We start from the raw sequence: 23,315 nt of genomic DNA on the forward strand, positions 1-23,315 counted from the left end.
CCAAATAAATATTATAAAAACAAAACCTCAGCAAATTCAAACCAAGACAGTTTTGGCTAACAATTAAGGCACTGATACTCCAAATTCCTTATTTGCCAAAGATCCACATGATCACCGGGAGAGGAAGGAGCTCATGTTCCTTACATACTCACAGCAAAAACTCCAAAGCTGCTAATGGCCCTCTCTGAAGCCAAAGTCTGCAATACTCTCCGACTTCTACATTCTGATCATCACACATTCTTAGGTCTTCCCTTGGCATCATCAACCCTGCACAACTCAGAAAGAGAAAGTCCAGAACAGTATATCCAGAGCAAACACGATTGTTCCTTTGCACTGTCTTCTAGTAAACAAAACTCAGCGGTGCACCCTTCTCTTGGTGATTTCTTCCTGGATCCTTCTTTTAAGGGCTTCTTTCATCCTGGCTTCCAGCTGGTTCTGAACAGATATCTTTGCTGCAACCTGCTCAGCATCATCATCCTGCAAAAACAGGAAAACTAAGTAGTATTGGTTTGTGGGGAAGGCTATGCACAGACGAGGTTTCGTGTCACTAGGATCCTTTAATAAAGAAATACATTTCCTAAATGTCGATGATGAAACCAGACATCACATCAAGGTGTGTGTGTGTGTGTGTATATATACACACACACACACACACACACCCCTTGATGTGATGTCTGGTTTCATCATCGACATTTAGGAAATGTATTTCTTTCACACACACACATTATATATATATATATATATATATATATATATATATATATATATATATATATATACACACACACACACACACACACACACACACACACACACACACACATACACTATATTATATTATACACACACACATATACATACATACACACACACACACACACACACACTATAATATATATATATATATATATATATATATATATATATATACACATACACATACATACATACATACATACATACACACACACACAAAAAAAGGGAGTACACCCCTCACATTTTTGTAAATATTTTATTATATCTTTTCATGTGACAACACTGAAGAAATTCAGAAAACTGATTTTGCTACAATGTAAAGTAGTGAGTGTACAGATTGTATAACAGTGTACATTTGCTGTCCCTTCAAAATAACTCAACACACAGCCATTAATGTCTAAACCACTGGCAACAAAAGTGAGTACACCCCTACGTGACAATGTCCAAAGTTGGGCTCCATTAGCCATTTTCCCTCCCTGGTGTCATGTGACTCGTTAGTGTTACAAGGTCTCAGGTGTGAATGGGGAGCAGGTGTGTTAAATTTGATGTTAATCGCTCTCACTCTCTCATACTGGTCCCTGGAAGTTCAATATGGCAAAGAACTCTGAGAATCTGAAAAAAAAAAAATAAAGAATTGTTGCTCTACATAAAGATGGCCTAGGCTATAAGATTGCCAAGATCCTGAAACTGAGCTGCAGAATGGTGGCCAAGACCATACAGTGGTTTAACAGGACAGGTTCCACTCAGGACAGGCCTTGTCATGTCAAGTTGAGTGCATGGGCTCAGCGTCATATCCAGAGGTTGTCTTTGGGAAATAAGCGTATTAATGCTGCCAGCATTGCTGCAGAGGTTAAAGGGGTGGGGTGGGTCAGCCTGTCAGTGCTCAGATCATACGCCGCACACTGCATCAAATTGGTCTGCATGGCTGTCGTCCCAGAAGGAAGCCTCTTCTAAAGACGATGCACAAGAAAGCCCGCAAACAGTTTTCTGAAGACAAGCAGACTATGGAAATGGACTACTGGAACCATGTCCTGTGGTCGGATGAGACCAAGATAAACTTAATTTGTTCAGATGGTGTCAAGCGTGTGTGGTGGCAACCAGGTGAGAAGTACAAAGACAAGTGTGTCTTGCCTACAGTCAAGCATGGTGGTGGGAGTGTCATGGTCTGAGGCTGCATGAGTGCTGCCGACACTGGGGAGCTACAGTTCATTGAAGGAACGATGAATGCCACCATGTACTGTGACATACTGAAGCAGAGCATGATCCCTTCACTTCGGAGACTGGGCCGCAGGGCAGTATTCCAACATGATGGCCCCAAACACCTCCAAGACAACCACCGCTAAAGAAGCTGAGGGTAAAGGTGATGGACTGGCCAAGCATGTCTCCAGACTTAAACCCTATTGAGCATCTGTGGGACATCCTCAAACGGAAAGTGGAGGAGAGCAAGGTCTCTAACATTCACCAGCTCCGTGATGTCGTCATGGAGGAGTGGAAGAGGACTCCAGTTGCAATCTGTGAAGCTCTGGTGAACTCCATGCCCAAGAGGGTTGAGGCAGTGCTGGAAAATAATGGTGGCCACAAAAAGTATTGACACTTTGGGCACAATTTGGACATTTTTCACTTAGGGGTGTACTCACTTTTGTTGCCAGCAGTTTAGACATTAATGGCTGTGTGTTAAGTTATTTTAAAGGGACAGCAAATGTACACTGTTATACAAGCTGTACACTCACTACTTTACATTGTAGCAAAATCAGTTTTCTGAATTTCTTCAGTGTTATCACATGAAAAGATTTAATAAAATATTTACAAAAATGTGAGGGGTGTATTTACTCTTGTTAGATACTGTGTGTGTATATTATATATATATATATATATATATATATATATATATATATATATATATATATATATATATATCTCTATCTCTTTGTATATGAACCCCAATACCCCCCTCATATGACAGGAGAAAATGATTTATTGAGCTATCTAGTATTAGTCAGTCATGTTCATCTGGACTTGTTCTGAAATATTGAAGAAGTTTTGCAACTTATCCAAGCATCCAAGCCACTTCTTCAGCTCTGAAGAGTGTCGGGTTAAAAACTTGAAGGCTTATCAGGTAGCGTTGACATCTTGATCCAAATACCTTGGAAAGGCAGAGGTTATGAATGAATAATGGGAGGTGTCAAAATTGTGGAACCACCCTGTTCTAGTTACATAACCCCATTCACGGTGTCAGGAAGGCTTCAAAAGGTATTAAAATTGTTTGATTTACATGGCTGAAGGTGTAAATTATCTAAAAACGCCAGGGTGTAGATATTAAAACAGCATTATATTTGGAAGGCAGCTGGTGTTGAAGATCCCCAACCTATTCAGTGATGGCTATTTAACACTGAACAGTGGTGGTGGCCTTCAACCACAAGGAGTTGATTTACTAAAACTGGAGAGTGCAAAATCTGGTGCAACTCTGTAGAAAACAAAACAACTTCCATTTTTTTTTTTTTTTGTCAAAGCTTAATTGAATAAGCTGAAGCTACCTGTGTTGATGTAAATGTTAGGGTATTTTCCTGATATTTATTAATAAAGTTGCTTGAATAAGCTACGAAAGGTCTTTAACTTTACAGAACAAGTTCAGTTAAATGTGCCCAACTACTAATAGATAAACCATGACCTGATTAAATGAAAGCCTTCACAGACAATTCACTGAGTTGATGTCAACTTTACCGGCTTGGTATAAAAACTGGATTTTTGTCTTGCCTTAAAATCCCTTTTTCTGATGTTCATTGACGGACACAGCTCCAAATCTTCTTGACCGATGGTTTATGCTGTTCTCCATTGGAGTAAGGCACTAGGTGGGAAAAAGATTGACCATGCCTATAAGGCAGTCCCAGGGGTGATACTCCCACTTCCTGCTATAGGACTTCTGTTTTGTAACAAGCAGTGTTCGAACATAAAACCCAACTCAATAGAGGGGTGTCCGTCAATGAATATCAGAGAAAAGGATTTTACGGTAAGACAAAAACCTAGTTTTCTCTTTCAAACATTGACGGACACCGCGCCATATCTTCTTGACGGATGGGATGTCCCAAAGCAGTGTACATGAGGGGTGGGAATAACGACAAAAAAAACATAAAAAAAAAAAAACAAACACACACCCCACACTAAACATAGCCAACCAGGCAAAACAAGAGCTCAACAGGAACAACTGGAGCTCAACTGACAAAAATAACAAATACACCCTCAAAGAGGACTAAACCTGTCGAACAGCGGCCTAAAAAACCTTGCGGCCAAAAGCAGCATCTTCAGATGCCAAACACATCCCCCTTATAACATTTTGTGAAAGTGTGCACAGATGACCATGTGGCCGCCTTGCATACCTGCATCACTGATGCCTGATGACGGAAGGCCCAGGAGGCACTAAGCGCCCTAGTAGTGCGCCTTAAAGAGGAAGTAAACCCTCCTCTACAACTTGTACCTATAGGCAAGCCTATGATAAGGCTTACCTATAGATACTGTAAATATCTCCTAAACATGTACCGTTTAGGAGATATTTACCTTACATGTCGCCAGTGACGTCACTGGCGCATGCGCTCTGAAGGAACGGCCGATCGTGCCGTTCCTTCAGAGCCCCGTGCCGTGACTGTCGGCTCCCGCGCGCGTGCGCGGGAGTGACATCACCGTGGCTCCGGCCAATCAGATGGCCGGATGCCGCGATCCCGGAAGACGGGCGACTAGACATGTCGCCCGTCATAGAGGTGAGTGAGCGGCACGGCGGGGGCTCGTTCTGAGGTAAGTATTGCATAATGAGCTAATATGCGATGCATACTAGCTCATTATGTCTTTCTTTTGCAGGGTGTAAAAAAAAAAAAAAAAAAAACTCAAACGAGTTTACAACCTCTTTAACAGGGAAAGGAGAATCCTGACCCTTAATGGAATAGGCCTGCACCACTGACTGTCTGAATCATCTGGAAATGGTGGCAGGAGACGTGGCCATCCCCTTATGGGGCCCATCCGTAAGGACATACAAACAGAGAATACGATTTCTCAAAAGACTCAGTCACCGCCAGGTACACCCTGATTGGCCGAACCACATCCAAAGAATGTAAGTCAATCTCTTTATTATGCTTAGGCTTAGAAAACAGAGAAGGCAACACAATGTCTTAATTTAAATGGAAACCAGAGACAAATTAAGGAAGGAACGACTGACAGGTACGAAGCACCACCTTGTCTCTGTGAACCACCAGGTAAGGTGAACAACAGGACAACGCAGAAATCTCAGAAAGCCTGCACGCAGAAGTAATAGCCACCGGGAAAGCTACCTTCTGTGACACTATGAGCAGAGGAATCTCACGAATATTTTCAAATAGTGGTTTCTGAAGAATCGACAGCACCAAATTGAGGTCCCACGGAGGCAACGGAGACCTCATAGGGAGAGCCAGGCGGTGGACCCCCTGAACAAAAGGTTTGAACCAAGGAATTTGTTGCCAACGGACGTTGAAAGAAAATCGCCAGGGCCAATATCTGGCCTTTGATGGTACCCAAGGCCAAACGCTGATCTACACCTCTTTGGAGAAACTTGAAGACACCGAGAAGGAACGGGGAGAAACCCTCCGAGTCTCACAACAAGCAATGTATGCCCTCCAGACTATGATAATCTTCCTAGAAGTAGATTTTCTAGCTTTTAACAACGTAGGAATCACCAATTCCGACACCCCTCTATCCTTCAACTCCTGGCCTTCTATAGCCAGGCCATCCAAGCCAGCGACTGTAAAGCAGGATGGGGAGGAAAAAAAAAAAAAAAAAAAAAAAAACAGTCCTTGAGTTAACAGGCCTTCCTTAGAGACCCTCTCTTAGAGGACATTGGCGACCAGCCGTACTAGGTCTGCGTACCAGTACCTGCAAGGCCAGTCTGGTGACTAGGATGACAGGAATCCCTTCTGCCATTATCCTTCGCAGAAGTCTCGGCAGAAGAGTCGATGGGCAGAGAAGAAAGTACCATGCTTGTGACGAGTCTACTCCTGGCAGACTACGGAAGCAGAGTACTCTTACCTCCTGTAAGACCCTTAATGATCTCCTCCATGGAAGCACAGAACAAGCGGTCTCCTACTCCCTAAGGGGAGATCAGTCAATACTTTCTTGGAAGCCTGATCCGCAGACCAGTATTTCAGCCATATCATGTGGCATAGAGTCACAGCCATCATGGACACCCAGCAGGCTTAGGGGGCCGCATCCAGAGAGGCATCGAAGATATACTGCAACCCCATGACCAACTAGCCCGTTAGGTCAGGAGGAGGTTGTCCACCTTCCAAATCCTGTCACGGGAGCTTAGCCCATTGTGTTAATGTGAAACCAAGGTTATAGCAAACACTGGCCGCAGAATTGAACCGGCCATGGTGAAAAGGTATTGTACCAGATATTCAGCTCTCTTGTCAAAAGGGTCCTTAAAGGACAGAAGGGTGGCTTTAAATCAACCTGGAAACCTGAGAGTCCACCACGGTTGGTACTGTCAGTTTCTTTAGCAGGGACTTTTCAAACAGATACCTTCTAGTAAAGCGCTTAGGGACCCGGAAAGTGTGTTTGGGGGAACCCCACTGACTTGCGACAATGTTGTCGAAATAGGCGGAAAAGGCGAATACTTTTGCCGCCTTGGAGGTTTTGCAGGGAACCAAACTGCACCACTGCAGTAGTAGCTGCGCCCTCCATTTTTAAAGTTTCCCACACTGATACAATCAATGCATCCACCGACGCCTTGTCTTGCGTGACTGTAGAGGAAGAGGAATCATCCTCACTATCAGAACACTCAGGGTTTGTGGACACAGACCCAGTAGGGTGACTCGTGTTAGTGGCGGCCAAATCCACCTCAGAATCTGAGGAGGCAGAGGATGCAGGTGAAGGCGGAGGACGCCTTTTACTTGTCCTATTTTGGAAGGCCAAATCTACTGTAGACACCAGTGACTGCAGGACCAGCGTCATAGCAGACTGGGACCCCGCAGGGGGGTCAGGGACCCTATGGGTTAACCTGGAAGCACCAGCAAAATGTGCAAAATAGCTAGGGGCTCCCACCAGGACCAACCCCTCCCCCCCCCCCCCAAAAAAAAAAAAAAAAAAAAAAAGTGTTTGTGCTGCAGGTGGCCCGCCCCCTCCCCAGCACCTGCTCCAAACCCCCTCCCATAAAAATCAGGCATGGCTGCCCCGGGGGGGGGGGGGGGGGGGCTAGGTATGGGTGAAAAGGGGGGGGGGGAGGGTGGTCCACAGATGGACCCCAATGTTGAAGGGTAAGGGTGGGAAGGAAGGGCACACGGGGGTCTGACCAATCCAGGGAGGGGCCCACGTCCACCCCAAAGAGCCACCAGAGGGGCGAGGAAGACGACACTACTTACTGCACCATGGGACCAGACGGGTACCACTCCAGACCGACCACCCACCATCTTGGTATGGGGGTGCTGCGGCCCAGAGGTACGCTGCAACTCAGGTCATGACTAGGATCGTGACCAGGGCTATGCGTCATCGCAAGAAGTTTAACTCGCCGGCCAGCCCCTGTCCAGTGGCCAACCCAGCGCGGAGCTAAGGTCAGGTCACTCTCGCTGGCCAGGCTAGGAAGACCGTAAGGATCTAGGATATCCAGTCTGTCGCCCAGTCCGGCAGTTGATTGTAGTTCTGAGGAACAGAAAATAAAAAGAAAAAACATTTTGTTTAAAAAAAAAAGGAAAAGATGCTAGGACCAGAGATCCCAGCAAGGAACTAGGTCCTTACTCCTGACACGGCAGAAAAAAAAAACTGAAGTCCTATAGCAGGAAGTGGGAGTATACCCCCTGGGACTGCCCTATAGGCGTGGTCACATTTTTTACACCTAGTGTCCTACTCCTATGGAGAGCAGCATAAACTCATTGGTCAAGAAGGTATGGAGCTGTGTCCGTCAATGAACGAAAGTGAAAAGTGCATTGTGTGATTATCAAAATTTCTAAGTTCTATCATATAAAAAGCAGGAATTGAGAGTGAGGTTAGAAAAGAAGGCTGGCTTCCATGATCACAAAAAATTCTCCACAGAACGGTGATTAGTAAAGCACACACCTCATAGACAATGATGGATGTGACCTCGCCATCATCTGCCTCAAACTCCAAACAGAAGAGCTGATTTCCAAGCTGCTCAGGGTCTGTACTGGAACTGCTCTCACTAATGTCATCATCAGCCAAACCTGCACTGGGGTGGGAACTCTCTAAGGAGAGACACAAGATGAAATCTCAAAAAGAAATCCTGCACAAATCCAAGAAAACTTTTTTTTTTTTTTTTTTTTTCTAAAAAAAAATCTAAAGTAATTGTTGCGAACTATAGCTTTAGCAATGCAGTGCAGACATTAATTTTTACTCATAAATAGACTCTGTCCATATGCAATTTAATGTCTCCTAAATATGTTAAAGGCTACAAGGGCAATCTTAATATAATGCATTTAGTCCAGGGCTTGACAAATTTGCCTGAAATCTAGGAGCCAGCTAAAAAAGTTAGGAGCCAGTTTTTTTTTTAAACTAACAACCAAGCTTTATTTAGTAAAACGGATACTAAATTTACACATAAATACGACTAGAACCCAACTCTCCTCTATAGCGCAATTGGATGGAAACAGACTGTCTGTCTCTTTCCATCCGATGCCATCTGATCCGATCCACAGGGTGGATAGAAAATAGAACCACCATCTGTCTGTTTTTGGCGGACAGGATCAGATGGCGGCAGATGACTGCTCCATAGAGGAGAATGAAGGGTCCGATTAGGTCTGCCTGAAAAACTGACAGGCGGACCTGATCAGACAGCCCGTGTGAAAGGGGCCTTCGGCTGTGGCACGGTGATGAGGGGAAAAAAAAAAAAAAAAAAGATATATAAAAAAATTTTAATAAGAATTGGGGAAAAAAAAAAAAAAAAGAGAATTATTATTTTTTACATTTAAAAAATAAATTAATAATAACCACACTCCCCGTCCACTTACCTTTAAGCAAAAGGTAACTGGACAGAGAGATGAAGCCTTAAAAAAACTTCCCTCTTCTCTTTGGTAGGAGATGGGAAGGCATTGAGAACATGCATTACTCCCGGCCACCACAAGAGGGCGCCAGTTCCCCTACCCTCTCATCTCACAGAAGAAGGCCGAAAAGCCGGGCCTCCATTTTTTGGACGGCGCGGAAGTCCGTGCACACGAGGAGGAGGTGGGGGGGCGCAAAAGGGACCTAATTCTAGTCGCAAATGCGACCTGGCGCCCGGGGTTTGTCGAGCCCTGATTTAGTCCTTTTCTGGCCGTACCTCCGTGTTAATTTAGAGCAACCAAGCATGTTGACAGAGTCAGTGTGGCGACTTTGAGAAGCATTAAAAAAATCAATTTGGCTATGAAAGAGTGTTATACAATGGTGAAAATAATTATTTGATCCCCTGCAGATTTTGCAAGTTTGCCTACTTACAAAGAAATGAAGGGTCTAGAATTGTTATCGTAGGTGTATTTTAAATGATAGAGACAGAATTTCAACCAATAATCCAGAAAAAAATAAAATAAAAACACAACACAAATGTTTTAAATGGAGTTGTAGTTCAGTGAGTAAAATCAGAAATTGATCCCTCATCAACCAACGATAATTCTGGCTCCCACAGAATGGCTACAGTATGTGCTCATGTGGTACACAGATCAGTCCTATTCATTTAAGAAGGTGCTCCTAACGACAACTCGTTATGTGTATAAAAGACATCTGTCCACAGAATCTCTCTTTCTTCTATGTTCTATTCAAACCTCGCCATCATGAGCAAGATCAAAGAGCTGTGAAAGGACATCAGGGACAAGATTGTAGACCTGCACAAGGCTGGAATGGGCTACAAGATAATCAGCAAGGAGCTTGGTGAGAAGGAGATAAATGTTGGAGCAATTATTGGCAAATGGAAGAAATACAAAATAACCAATAATTGCCCTCGGTCTGAAGCTCCATGAAGGATTTTGCCTCATGGGGTAAGGATGATCATGAGAAAAGGGAGGGATCAGCCCAGAGCTACACGGGAGGAGCTTGTGAATGATTGATTACAAAGCAGTTGGGACCACAGTCACCAAACATTGGTAACGCAACCTTGTACACCGCCTTGAATTGAAATCTTGTAGTGCCCGCAAGGTCCCCCTCCTCAAGAAGGCCCATGTACAGGTCCGTCTGAAGTTTGCCAATGAACATCTTAAATGATTCCGATAAGGATTGTGGTCCTAGGAGATCAAAATTAACCTCTTAAGCATTAACTCGACTTGCCATGTTTGGAGGAAGAAAAATGCTGACTATGACCCTAAGAACACTATCCCCACAGTCAAGCACGGAGGTGCAAACATTATGCTTTGGGGCTGTTTCTCTGCTAAAGTTACAGGCCAATGGACGGCAATGTATTGTAAGATCCTGGATGAGAACTTTCTTACCTCAGCCAGAACGCTGAAGATGGGCCTTTCAGCATGACAATAACCCAAAACATACAGCCAGGGAACATTAAGATCATGGAGTGGCCTAGCTAGTCTCCAGACCTTAATCCTACAGAAAATTGATCAAGGGAGCTGAAACTTCAAGCTGCCAAGAGACAGCCAAGAAACCTTAAGGATTTAGAGAAGATCTGTAAAGAAGAGTGGACCAAAATTCCTCCTGAGATGTAACCAACTACAAGAAATGTCTTACCTCTGTGCTTGCCAACAAGGGTTTCTCCACAAGTACCACATCATGTTTTGCTTGGGGATCAAATACTTATTTTACTCACAGAACTGAAACTCAAATTTAGAACATCCCACCTCCCACACTGTCTGCATCTCTGCAAAAATCTAGCACTGGATACTTGCACACTAATGTCCTGGGGATTTGAATGGAATAAACCTGTACCGCAGGGTCAATGTTCAATGAAATCTGCGGGTTGTTAGGGCACAGGCGGGGGGAGCCTGGCACTAGATATTTACCTCCTGGGCTGCAGACATTGCAGGAGGCCTGCGGTGGGGTGGCAGTGAGGATTGTATTGGAGGGGCTTTTGGTTCTTTTTGCATAAAAGGTGAACTTGTACATTACTTAAAGACAAGCAAGATTTCCAGCATCAGAAAACATCTAGTCTTTCCATATTCCATAGAAAAAAAAAACATAAAAATAGATCTTAGCATGTCTGGCACATACTACAGTTGGGGGGGGGGGGGGGAGATTTTGTGTATGTTCTTTATTGCATTTGCAGCATTAAAGCCAGTTGTTGCCAGCTTGAAACCTGAACCCTTGTGTAGATTGCAACATTCAAGGCTCTCCCAGGAAGACGTCATTTGTGTGACGAAACACCTAGGGTCCGGCGTGCTGACGTCATCACGCAACCCGGAAGGACAGGCTGTATTACGAGCCGGCCGGCTGCATTTGTTTTTGCTGCTTATTCTCTTGCTAAATGTGAGTGAATTTTTATACTTTTACGAAAAATTTGTTTTACAATATCACACTATGGAGCCCATTCTATCTTTGCATGGTAATACCGTAGATTATATTAGCGTATAGTGCTTGGAACATTGCCGTCCCTGTGTTTCTGCCATTTGTGGTTTCATTGGACCTGCCGGACAAACGTGATCCCTCAGGAGAACTGGTGTTGAGCACATTGCTTTTACAGGCTCATCTAATTCTGCCCTCTGGTAAGCTCATACGCACGGTTTGGCGATTGGAGCACAGTGGTGGAAGTTAGCATCACACAATATTTACCTTCACCCACAATTTTTGAATTTTTCCCACAAGCATCATTTACCACATTTTGGGACTTTATTATTTGGTACTTTTTTTCCATGTATATGTGGACATTTATTTTTCATATCAAGTGTTCAGCATTGTGCACTTATTTTTGTATATTTATTTGAGTCACTTCATTTTTCTATCACATTGTTTGGATTTTTATTGTGCTTATGTACTTCATTCGTTAATATTTAGTCACATTAACCCTTTTGATTATTTATATTTGAGTCATTTCAGCTGTCTTCCCTTCATATTAGTGCAGCTTTTCTTCTTTATGCAAGGCGCTCTAACTGGAAAGCACATTAGATTACCATCAATTAATAGAACTTAAAAAAATAAATAAATCAAAAAGAAGGTCAGGCCCCAAGAATGATGATATGAAAAATAGTCAGAGGAGCCCAGAAGAACCTTTTTTGGCAAATTAGGTAATATTAGGTTTCCAGCTATATTAGTATGCAAGCAGGAACCAGACAACTTCTGGTATGTGTGTACTGCTGTCTGTTCAATCTGTGTATTCTGAGGATGGGGGGGGGGGGTTCAGTGGGAGAGATCTCCACATCGTTGTGGTGATATGGTGGTTTTTATTTCGTTCAACCCACTGGTGAGGATAGCTCACCACTACTACACACAAGGTACGCTATGCCAGGGCTCCACAAACCCCAGGCGCCAGGTCGCATTGGCGACTAGAAGTAGCGGCCTAGCGTTTGGGCTACACTGCGGCAGGTGTCCTCTCCCCATGCCAGACATCCCAAGTCTCCCATGAGGTGCGGGAGTCTCCCGCATGCGGGCTGAGGGTCTCTGACAAGCGCAAGTGCCATGCGATATCCCGGCTCCGGGCTGTCAGAATGGAGCCGGCTCCATCCTGTCATAGGCAGGAGTGATATCAAATGCACTCCGCCTGTGAGAGGAAAGATATGGAAAGCATCAGCTCTGCATGCTTCCTCCAGCGCCGCTCCTCACACTCTATTACATAGTTACATAGTTAGTGAGGTTGAAAAAAGACAACAGTCCATCCAGTTCAACCTATGATGCGTGTGTGTGTTTGCTTTTAACCGTACATTGTATACCCCTGTATGTTGTGGTCTTTAAGGTGTCCATCTAATAGTTTTTTGAAACTATCAATGCTCCCTGCTGATACGACTGCTTGTGGAAGAGAATTCCACATCCTTACCGCTCTTATAGTGAAGAACCCCTTACGCACTTTAAGGTTAAACCGCCTTTCCTCTAGTTTTAGTGAGTGGCCACGTGTCTTATTGTATCTCCTTTCTCTGAATAGTTTGTTCCTTATGCTCGGGTCACCAGTACAGCATTTGTACATTGATATCATATCCCCCCTCAATCGTCTTTTCTCCAGAGAGAAAAGGTTCAGTGCTTGTAGTCTTTCCTCATAGCTGATGTCCTCCATTCCCCTAATTATTTTTGTTGCCCTTCTCTGGACTCTCTCCAATTCCAGCACATCCTTCCTGAGGTCCGGTGCCCAGAACTGGACAGCATACTCCAGATGTGGCCGGACCAGAGTCTTGTAGAGCGGGAGAATAATCTCTTTATTTCTGGAGTGAATCCCCTTTTTTATACATCCCAGTATTCTGTTGGCTTTGCTTGCGGCGGCTTGGCATTGCATGCCACTGCCAAGCTTGTTGTCTACCAGTACCCCCAAGTCCTTTTCCATCCTAGACTCACCCAGAGGTTCCCCCCCTAGTGAGTAGCTTGCTTTCTGGTTTCTGGCCCCCAAGTGCATTACTTTACATTTTTCAACATTAAACCTCATCTGCCATGTAGTTGCCCACCCCGTTATTTTGTTCAGGTCCGCTTGTAAGGTTTCCACATCCTGCATAGAATATATTGGCATGCCTAGTTTAGTATCATCTGCAAATACTGAGATTGTACTCGATATCCCCTCCTCTAGATCATTTATGAACAAATTAAACAGGATTGGTCCCAGGACAGAACCCTGGGGGACCCCACTTTCCACACCCGCCCAATCCGAGTACTCCCCATTAATCAGCACCCTCTGGACTCTCCCCTGGAGCCAGTTCCCTATCCAGGTACTCACCTTATGGTCCATACCTACCTTCCTTAGTTTGTACAGTAAGCGTTTGTGGGGAACAGTGTCAAAGGCCTTTGCAAAGTCCAGATACACCCCATCCACAGGCTTTCCTTTATCTAGGTGAATGAAGAAGAAAGTGGCACTTCCAGACCCAGGAACTTGGAAACTTGAGTTTATTTCTTCAAATCATAGGTACAACATCAGACAAGACCACAAGACAGACTGGACAGCAGACACGTTTCACACCTTGTGCTTATTCATTGCTTTATCTAGGTGGCAGCTCACTTCATCGTAGGTTAATAGATTGGTTTGGCACGAATGATTTTTCATGAATCCATGCTGATTACTACTTATAATACCGTTTTCATTACTAACGTCTTGTATGTGGTCCCTTAACATCCCCTCCAAAATTTTGCAGACTACTGATGTTAGGCTGACCGGCCTATAGTTACCCGGGATACATCTCGGTCCCTTCTTAAATATTGGTACCACGTTGGCTTTTTTCCAATCAGCTGGCACCATACCCGTCTGTAAACTATCCTTAAAGATCAAGAATAATGGTCTGGCAATCACCTGGCTGAGCTCATTAAGAACCCTCGGGTGCAAGCCATCCGGTCCCGGGGATTTATTTATGTTAAGTTTCTCTAGTTTAGCTCTAAGTCTATCTTTGGTTAGCCATGGCGGCACTTCCTGAGGTGTATTATTTAGTTCGGCCTTACAAGCTGGGTTCGTGTAGCCCCCCGATTCTTTTGTGAAGACTGAAGAGAAGAAATTATTTAACACTTCTGACTTTTCTCTGTCCTCAGTGGCCATATTTCCTTTATCATCTTTTATTGGGCCAATGTGTTCTGGTCTCGCTTTCCTACTATTTATATACTTAAAGAACTTCTTGGGGTTCTTTTTACTCTCCTCCGCTATAGGTCTCTCGTGTTCTATTTTAGCCGCCCTGATTTCATCTTTACATTTCTTATTACACTCTTTGTAATGCTTAAATGCTGCCAATGACCCCTCAGTCTTGTATTTTTTGAAGGCCTTTTCTTTAGCACTAATATACATTTTTATGTTGGAGTTTAGCCACCCAGGGTTTATTTTTGCTCTTTTAAATTTATTTCTCTTTGGAATGCACTGGCCAATCCCCCTGTTTAGTATGCTCTTGAAGCACTCCCATTTTTTCTCCATGTTCTTTGTTCCCAGGGTTCTATCCCAATTGATATTTTCTAGCAGTGAGCGCAGTTTAGGGAAATTGGCTCTTTTGAAATTCAGTGTCCTTATATTACCCCTCTGCTTCCTATTACTGTAATTAATACTGAAACTTATTGACCTATGGTCACTGCTCCCTAAGTTGTCCCGTATTTCTATATCCGTGAGCAGGTCTGTATCGTTGGTAATCAGTAGGTCAAGTACCGCATTGTTTCTTGTCGGTGCATTCACCATCTGACCCATGAAATTGTCCTGCAAAACATTTAGGAACTGCCTAGCCTTGGCTGAGTGCGCGGTTCCTTCTGCCCAGTCTATATCTGGATAATTAAAGTCCCCCATTATAATGACATTTCCCATCCTTGCTGCCAATCCTATCTGTAAAAGGAGGTCCGCCTCACCCTCCTCCCTCTGGTTGGGGGGCCTATAGCATACGCCCAATATTACCTTCCCCGCCGTGCCTTCCCTTTGAAGCTCTACCCATAGGGATTCTGCCTCGTCCATAGCTCCATTATTAATATCATCCCTCATATTTACCTGTATACTGTTCTTAATATACAGACATACCCCTCCCCCTTTTTTACCTTCTCTATCCCTGCGATAAAGGGAATACCCCTGAATGGTCGCCATCCAGTCATGAGAGCTGTCAAACCAAGTCTCAGTTATCCCCACAAAATCTAAGTCCTCCTCAAACATCAGCAGCTCCAGCTCTCCCATCTTGTTGGCCAAGCTTCTGGCATTGGTATACAAACCTCTTAATTTTGATCGGTTACATATATCCTCATTTGTTGTTATTAGGCTGCTCTCTTGATTTTTCCCCATACCCACCCTGGGTTTAGGAGCTCTGAACACCCTACTGCTAATGCCCCCATTTCTGCCCTCTGAATCTTGCTTTCCACTGGCTACTTCTACATCTATACCCTCCCCCCCGTCACCTAGTTTAAAAGCCCCTCTAACTTTGTGGCCATCCTCTCACCCAGTACGGCTGCACCCTCCCCATTTAGGTGCAATCCGTCCCTACCAAAGAGCCGGTGGCCGACTGAGAAGTCGGCCCAGTTCTCCAGGAAGAGCCGGTGTTGTAAAATTTTGTCGGACCCGTGAAAAAAAAAAAAAAAAAAATTGGACCTCGTCACTTCCGGTGATAGAGTCGTCCGTGCGCATGCGCAGAAGACATTTTTTCGAGGTTTGGCAAAATTATAACAGAGAGCGGACAGCTGATTGAGAGGAGGCGGGGCTGAGGTGCGACGGAGGACGGAGGACACATATGCAGAGCTGGTGGAGGAGGCGGGACGGAGGTGCGGCCGTGTAATATATGCAGGACTTTAGCGACTCCTTATGTTTTATTATCTTTAGCAATTATCCTATTATTTATCCCTAGGATTTCATTACATTTAGTATTTCTTATTTTGTATTATATAAATAGTAAATGTAATGAAATCCTAAGGATAAATAATACGATAATTGCTAAAGATAATAAAATAAGGAGTCGCTAAAGTCCTGCATTTATTACACGGCCGCACCTCCGTCCCGCCTCCTCTCCCGCCTCCTCTATTCAGCTCTGCAGATGACGCGGCGGTGTCTTCCGTCCCACCTCAGCCCCGCCTCCTCTCATTCAGCTGCCCGCTATGTGTTATAAGTTTACCAAACCAAGATAATGTCTTATGCGCATGCGCACTTGAGACTCCTAGCACCGGAAGTGACGAGGTCCGATTTTTTCACGGGTCCGAGAAAATTTTAGAACACCGGCATTTCTCGCCAGCAGTACCAGCCAGCATTTCACACCAGCAGTACCCGCCCCCAGCACATAACTGTAAATATACCAGCATGTGCATGGTTTCTGACTCCTACCACCATGACCACTTCAAATCACTGAAGTGGTCATGGTGGTTAGAGCGTTCCTTTAATATCTCTCAGAAGTAGTAAACCTCTGTATACTGATTCCATTTCATTTCATCATCCTCTAGTTGTGTTAAATTGGTGGGGGGAGGGCGCGGAGTGCCACCTCCCTGAAATTAGTTAGTCACCTCCCTTGCTCCCTGCTGGAGCGAGACGCTTACATTGGGGAACTGGCGCCCTCTTGTGGTGGACGGGGATGCAACAAGTAGTCACTGGCGGCGCTGAGGGTTTCCCCTACCCGCCCATCTCCTTCCAAAGAGAAGAGGTTGAAGGTGTTGCGGGCTTGATCTGGCGCACTGTCCTTACCGGAGAGTGGACAGGGAGTGTGGGGCAGGTGGTTGGAACGGCCTCAGTTCCATTTACAACTTCAAAGATGGAAACATTTTTTTATTATTCATAAAAATAAATGTATTATTTTTTATTCTCTCCCTCTCATGCCACACAGCCAAAGGCCCATTTGGAACGGGCTGTCAGATCAATTCCACCTGTCAGTTTTTCAGGCGGACCTGATCGAACCCTTTAGTCTCCTCTATGGAGCGGCGGATGTCCGCTGACAACCGCCGCCATCCGATCCATGTGCGCCAAAAACAGACGCATGGTAGTCCTATTTTCCATCCGTCCGGCGGATCGAATCAGATGGCAATGAACAGGCAGTCCATTTCCATCCGATTACCCCATAGAGGAGAGCGGGACCGTGTTAGTGTTCGTTCTGCATAGCGGAGCGGACAGGACGTGTCATCTGCCTGCTCAGCTGGGATTAGTGGGGAAATCCCTGCCGAGCAAGCAGATTCTGCTTAGCGGAGGTGCCCGTATGAAAGGGGCCCAAGGTGGCATGAGTTACTGGAACACCGGGTCTCAATCTCCTATCGCCCCCACCTTGCTGCACTGTCCTTCCCTAGTGAGCCACTACCCATCACACCATCAAGCCAAGTACACGCGATCCGAATGCCAGGCAACATCAGCCCGTTCAATAAAACCTGGCCACCATTCGGCCCGTGTGTATGGCAGGGGGTCCGACAGAAGCCGACCATTCAGGATGCGCGAAAAAAAACTGGCTCCTAACTTTTAGCTGGCTGTTAAATTCCAAGCAAATTTGTCAAGCCCTGCGCTATGCCATTAGCCACGTAAGCCTGACATGACAATTTTGGGCCAAGTTTGCCTTCACATTACTTGAACAAAAACACACAAGGAACCCAACTGGCGGTCATATAATAATCTGCACCTTTAGATTTACCTCTCGGACGGGGGTGGTAAACCTCTAAGTCCGGTTTCTTTGGGCGTGAAGGCCTTGGGGTATATCTCTTCTTCTGCATCTCTTTTACTTGTTTCATTTCCTTGTCATAATCATCTCTAGTTACATGAGAAAAAAAAAAAAAAAATGTATTTTAACTAAAAACAAAAAATACTATTAAACTCTTAGCGTCACAGCACAATAAAATAAACATTCCACAGTAAACTATTTTTTGGGGGGAATTTCATATAAAAAAAATGTGAAAAATATTGTTGTTTTTTCAAAATTTACGCTCTTTTTTTGTCTATAGCGCAAAAAGTAAAAATCGCACAGGTGATCAAATACCACCAAAAGAAAGCTCTGTTTGTGGGAAAAAAAGGACGTAAATTTCGTTTGGGTATGGCGTCGCACGACCGCGCAATTGTCAGTTAAAGTAGCACAGCGCCGAATCGCAAAAAGTGGCTCAGACGTAAGACAGCAAAATGCTCTAGTGGTAAAGTGGTTAAACTCCTATCCCAGCACTTGCAGTATTTAAATTTGTGCTGCTTCCCAGAACTTCCTGCCTTCACAGGAAGGAGTTACCAGTCTGAGGAAGGTGGGGGAGGGGGACCAGAGAAGCAAGGGAATGTCTTGCCATCCTAGGATACAGGGCTGTGTGTTTCCATTGATGATCAGCGTAGGGAGACACAACTCTAGTTCCTGCATGCAAAAGGTGGCTCCAAAGGATGCTGTGAGAGAAAGAAGACACCCTGAAACAGAAAACCTGGGGCAGCAGTCATGACAACAGCTTCAACTGGAACATAGGCAAGAATTAAAAAATAAAGACGCTCCACGATTCAGGTACACAGACTGTTACAGGCATTTGTTATTCCTAGCAAGCATTTCCTGCGTCCAGGGAGCTGCATGTACCATGTACACTCTACTGTACAAGTGAATGGCTGTACTCTTGAATGCCCATGCCTCTTTGTATTGGGGTTTACTTACACATTCCTGGATTACATGTATCCTGAGAAACTACCACGTTGGGAAATATGCACATGTGGGCAAATGATGATATATAAAGGCATTAACATTTACAAGAGTACGGCGGCTTACAGCCATTGCAAGGTGGGTAATTTTGTGACAGCACGAGGCCCTGCCACTGCGAATATGGAAGTAGAAAAAAAAAAAAAAAAACAGGGTTCGGACATATGCAGAGTGTAGGTAGGACATAGGAATAGTGATTTAAAGGGGAGAAAATTAGATTTTTGACTTACCGTAAAATCCATTTCTCTGATGTTCATTGAAGGACACAAGTCTTGCACTGCCCCAAAGAGATCTGGGTGATAAGTGCAGGTCGGGAAGGAAGAACCTTTCCAGGGGATCTGATCAAAAATCTTGTAGACGGAGCAAATTACTTATTGGACCCGCTTGTCCTGGATCAGGAAGATCCACAGATCCAGAAAACAACAAAGAGGACGCCCCCCCCCCCCAATACGGGTGAGGGCACCCCTTCATGCGGAGGAACTTTTGTCTGCAGGTCTGGCATAACCCGCTCTTAGTTTGCCAACCAAGACTTTCTGGAATCCCCAGTGAAGGCCCTGAAGGGTTTTGATCCCTTGTCCTGAGACCCCGAAACGTTTGTGAGCTGAAAAAGGAAGGATCCCGTCTGCGACGGGACTCCTTACCGTCGGAAGCCTGAGGAAGAAGAGCACCCCCCCCCCCGTGAGGCCTTTGATGATGTCATCTAATGGAGCTCCAAACAGGGGATCCCCCCCACGAATGGAAGATCGGACAAAGCCTTCTTAGAAGCCTGGTCCGCAGACCAGCATTTTAGACATATAATTCTCTGGAAGGACCACTGCTGAGACAGGAAGCAAACTGGGAGGAGAGCCGGGGGTCCGACCATCCCAGGGAGGGGCCCACGTCCACCCCAAAACCTTCCAGGGGTAGAGGAGGGACAGCTACTTACCACACCAAGAACAGGGTGGGCACTGCTCCGGATAGGACACCGCTCCATCGTAATGTGGGTGCGGTCGGCCAGGAGGAAACGCTGCGACTCAGGCCGAAGCCAGTTCGTATGCGCCCTCGAGCTGCGGTCTGCACACGCTCGCTGGCCGGACTGGGGAGCCCCTAAGGATTTAGATTATCCAGTGCATTGCCAAGTCCAGCACTTAATTGTAGATTCACACAGGAAAAAAATTCCATTTAAAAAGAAAAAATTGCCAGGACCAGAGATCCCAGCAAGGAACTAGGTCCGTACTCCTGGCTAGGCAGAAAAAAAACTGAATACCTATAGTAGGAAGTGGGAATATGCCCCCAGGGGCTGCCCCCTAGGGGTGCTCAAGCTTTTTTTTCTCCTACTCCTGTAGGGGGGGCAGTATAACCCTACGATCATGAAGATTAAGAGCTGGGTCTGTCAATGAACAAAAGAGAAACTGATTTTTTGGTTTTCTCCGGGTTTTGGTATTGCCAGATTGGGTTATGGGGTTTGGAGACTTTGCAGAGATTTGGGTGGGAAGAAGTCTCCAACCCAGTGTCCAGGTCTTGCAGAAGACTGGTAAGATGTGAGTGCAGGAGACCACAGCCCTGGTAATGAAGAACCTGGCCCTAGTGCAGGGATCCGTTCAGAGACTGGTGTGCGGTGCTCAAGAGACAGTACTCCCACAATGGAGACACGGGAGAATGGACACGGATAAGCTAGTCTGAAGGACAGGGCCGAGATGATTAAGAAGTCCACAGGACTGACTGAAGATATACATACGCACACCTCAATTTTATTTTATTTAAAGGAACACTTTTTATTTAGAGTATAGCATTGAGTCAAGTAAACTCCTGGGATATTGATCTGTTCAGTTAAGTAGCAGTGAGGGTTGTTATTCAGTTTCAGCTGCTTTGGTGTTAATGGCATCAGCTCCTTTGAGCTAGGAGGAACAGGATGAGCACTGCCAGAGCCCTACAAAATTACCTCTAGCAGACCACTGGTGTGAATGTCTCTGACCAACCAATCAGAAACAGACTTCATTAGGGTGGCCTGATGCCCTCTAGTGGGCCCAGTGCTCACTACCTGCCACCGTGGAGCATGATTGGCATTTTCCATTGAACACCGGAATTGGCAGGTCCACCACTGGTGCCCTGTGCTTTTCACAGATGAGAACAGGTTCACCCTGAACCCATGTGACAGACATGAAAGGGTCTGGAGAAGCCATGGAGAACATTATGCTGCCTGTAACATTATTCAGCATTACCGGTTTGGTGGTGGTTCAGTGATAGTCTGGGGAGGCATATTTATGGAGGGACAAACAGACCTCTACAGGCCAGACAATGGCACCCTGACTGCCATTAGGTATCAGTATGAAATCCTTGGACCCATTGTCAGACCCTACATGGGTGCAGTGGGTCCTGGGTTCCTCCTGGTGAACGACAATGCCCAGCCTCATGTGGTGAGGGTATGCAGCCAGTTCCTGGAGGATGAAGAAATTGATACCATTGAATGGCCTTAATCTCCTTAATGGAACACCGATTGCCAAAAAAGTGTCAGAAGCATCCTTCCCCTATTTATCCAAAATGAAAAAATATTTTGGCATTAGATAAACTTTTGTGTGGATCTAAAACCTCCTATCCTTTTCAGCAAGGAAGCTGCCATCTTAGGGCCCGTGCACATGATCCGAAAATCGGACGACAAATCGTCCGTTATTTTTTTTTTTTTTGCATGCTAGTCGCATATCAAAAACGGAGAGGTCACTTAAGTAACGAAAATTTTCGTACGACAGAATAAAAAATAAATAAATAATATTCAGAAGTGATGTCATGTAATGTAGTGTATTTTTGGACGACAACTGTACTGATTAAATGAAAATTGTACGATCTGGTATTGTAGGAGACACATTTTTGTCAGATAATATCAGATGAACTGTCATGATCAGCTCTCGGAAGCTCCGTACCAATGATCCGATTATTGTACAATCGCTTCAAAAGCGGTAGTTTTGTCCGATTTTTGGATCCTGTGCACGGGCTGTTAGCCTCGGTTTTCTCTACAATTGTCATAGTGCTGGACATGTGATCAGTTACGACAGCAGCCATTTGACTTGACTGTTAGGTTGAGAGCACAAGCAACTGTGACAGTTATTATTCATGGCATGCCTTGAATGTAATGGTTTTGGGAACCCATATAAATCAATGGGTTTAGTTCCACTATAGTGCCAACAGCCCATTGCCACCGCTCCACAGCACCACCAGCCCATCGCCACCACTCTACAGCGCCGACAGCCCATCGCCACCACTCTACAGCGCCGACAGCCCATCGCCACCACTCTACAGCGCCGACAGCCCATCGCCACCACTCTACAGCGCCGACAGCCCATCGCCACCACTCTACAGCGCCGACAGTCCATGGCCATCGCTCTACAGCGCCGACAGTCCATGGCCACCCCTCTACAGCGCCGACAGCCCATCGCCACCACTCTACAGCGCCGACAGCCCATCGCCCCCACTCTACAGCGCCGACAGCCCATCGCCACCACTCTACAGCGCCGACAGCCCATCGCCACCACTCTACAGCGCCGACAGTCCATGGCCATCGCTCTACAGCGCCGACAGCCCATCGCCACCACTCTACAGCGCCGACAGTCCATGGCCACCCCTCTACAGCGCCGACAGCCCATCGCCACCACTCTACAGCGCCGACAGTCCATGGCCATCGCTCTACAGCGCCGACAGCCCATCGCCACCACTCTACAGCGCCGACAGTCCATGGCCATCGCTCTACTGCCCAATCACCACCGGTCCAACGTGCCGACAGCCCATCGACACCGGTCCAACGCACCGACAGCCCATCGACACCGGTCCAACGCACCGACAGCCCATCGACACCGGTCCAACGCACCGACAGCCCATCGACACCGGTCCAACGCACCGACAGCCCATCGACACCGGTCCAGCGCCGACAGCCCATCGACACCGGTCCAACGCACCGACAGCCCATCGACACCAGTCCAACGCACCGACACCGGTCCAGCGCCGTCAGCCCATCGCCACAGGTCCAACGCGCCGACAGCCCATCGCCATCACTCTAATGGCCATTGCCACTTCTCTACAGCGCCAACAGCCCATCTCCACCGATCTACACCCCCCCCCCCCCCCCCCCGACAGCCCATCTCCCCCATTGTGAGCTGCAATGAATGATTTCTGCCCGCTGCTCTCTCACCGCGCTTTCTGATTCCGGCGGATATGATAGACGAAGCCATGGCTCATATCCAGCCGTCCCCCGGGCCCAGACTTGGCCTGCTGCTCCGCTTCCTCCTCCATGCTACCGCTCCCCCCACCGGCGGCTCCAAGAGTCCGCCTTCTGATTCGCTCCGGTGTCCCATACCGCACCCGGTAATTGGCTACGAGGCGGCACACAGACCTGGCGTTGATTGGTTACGGTCACCAGTCTGCCAGGGGATTGGTTACTTGTGCACCAAGCCTTTC

At 46.0% G+C, this 23,315-nt stretch overlaps 1 protein-coding gene across 1 annotated transcript; it reads right to left on the reverse strand.

Moving 5' to 3' along the window:
* LOC309555164 (UPF0561 protein C2orf68 homolog) lies at window positions 1-23,222 on the reverse strand. Its single transcript, XM_082257006.1, has 4 exons — window positions 23,050-23,222; window positions 17,868-17,983; window positions 7,825-7,970; window positions 1-477 (listed from the first exon to the last, which is right to left on the reverse strand). The coding sequence occupies exons 1-4, from the start codon at window positions 23,148-23,150 to the stop codon at window positions 355-357; spliced, it is 486 nt and encodes a 161-aa protein (XP_082113132.1). The 5' UTR covers window positions 23,151-23,222; the 3' UTR covers window positions 1-354.
* Window positions 23,223-23,315: the final 93 nt, after the last annotated feature.

The sequence above is a fragment of the Pelophylax lessonae genome (genome assembly GCF_965119305.1).
Source record: "Pelophylax lessonae genome assembly, chromosome: 4".
NCBI lineage: Eukaryota > Metazoa > Chordata > Amphibia > Anura > Ranidae > Pelophylax > Pelophylax lessonae.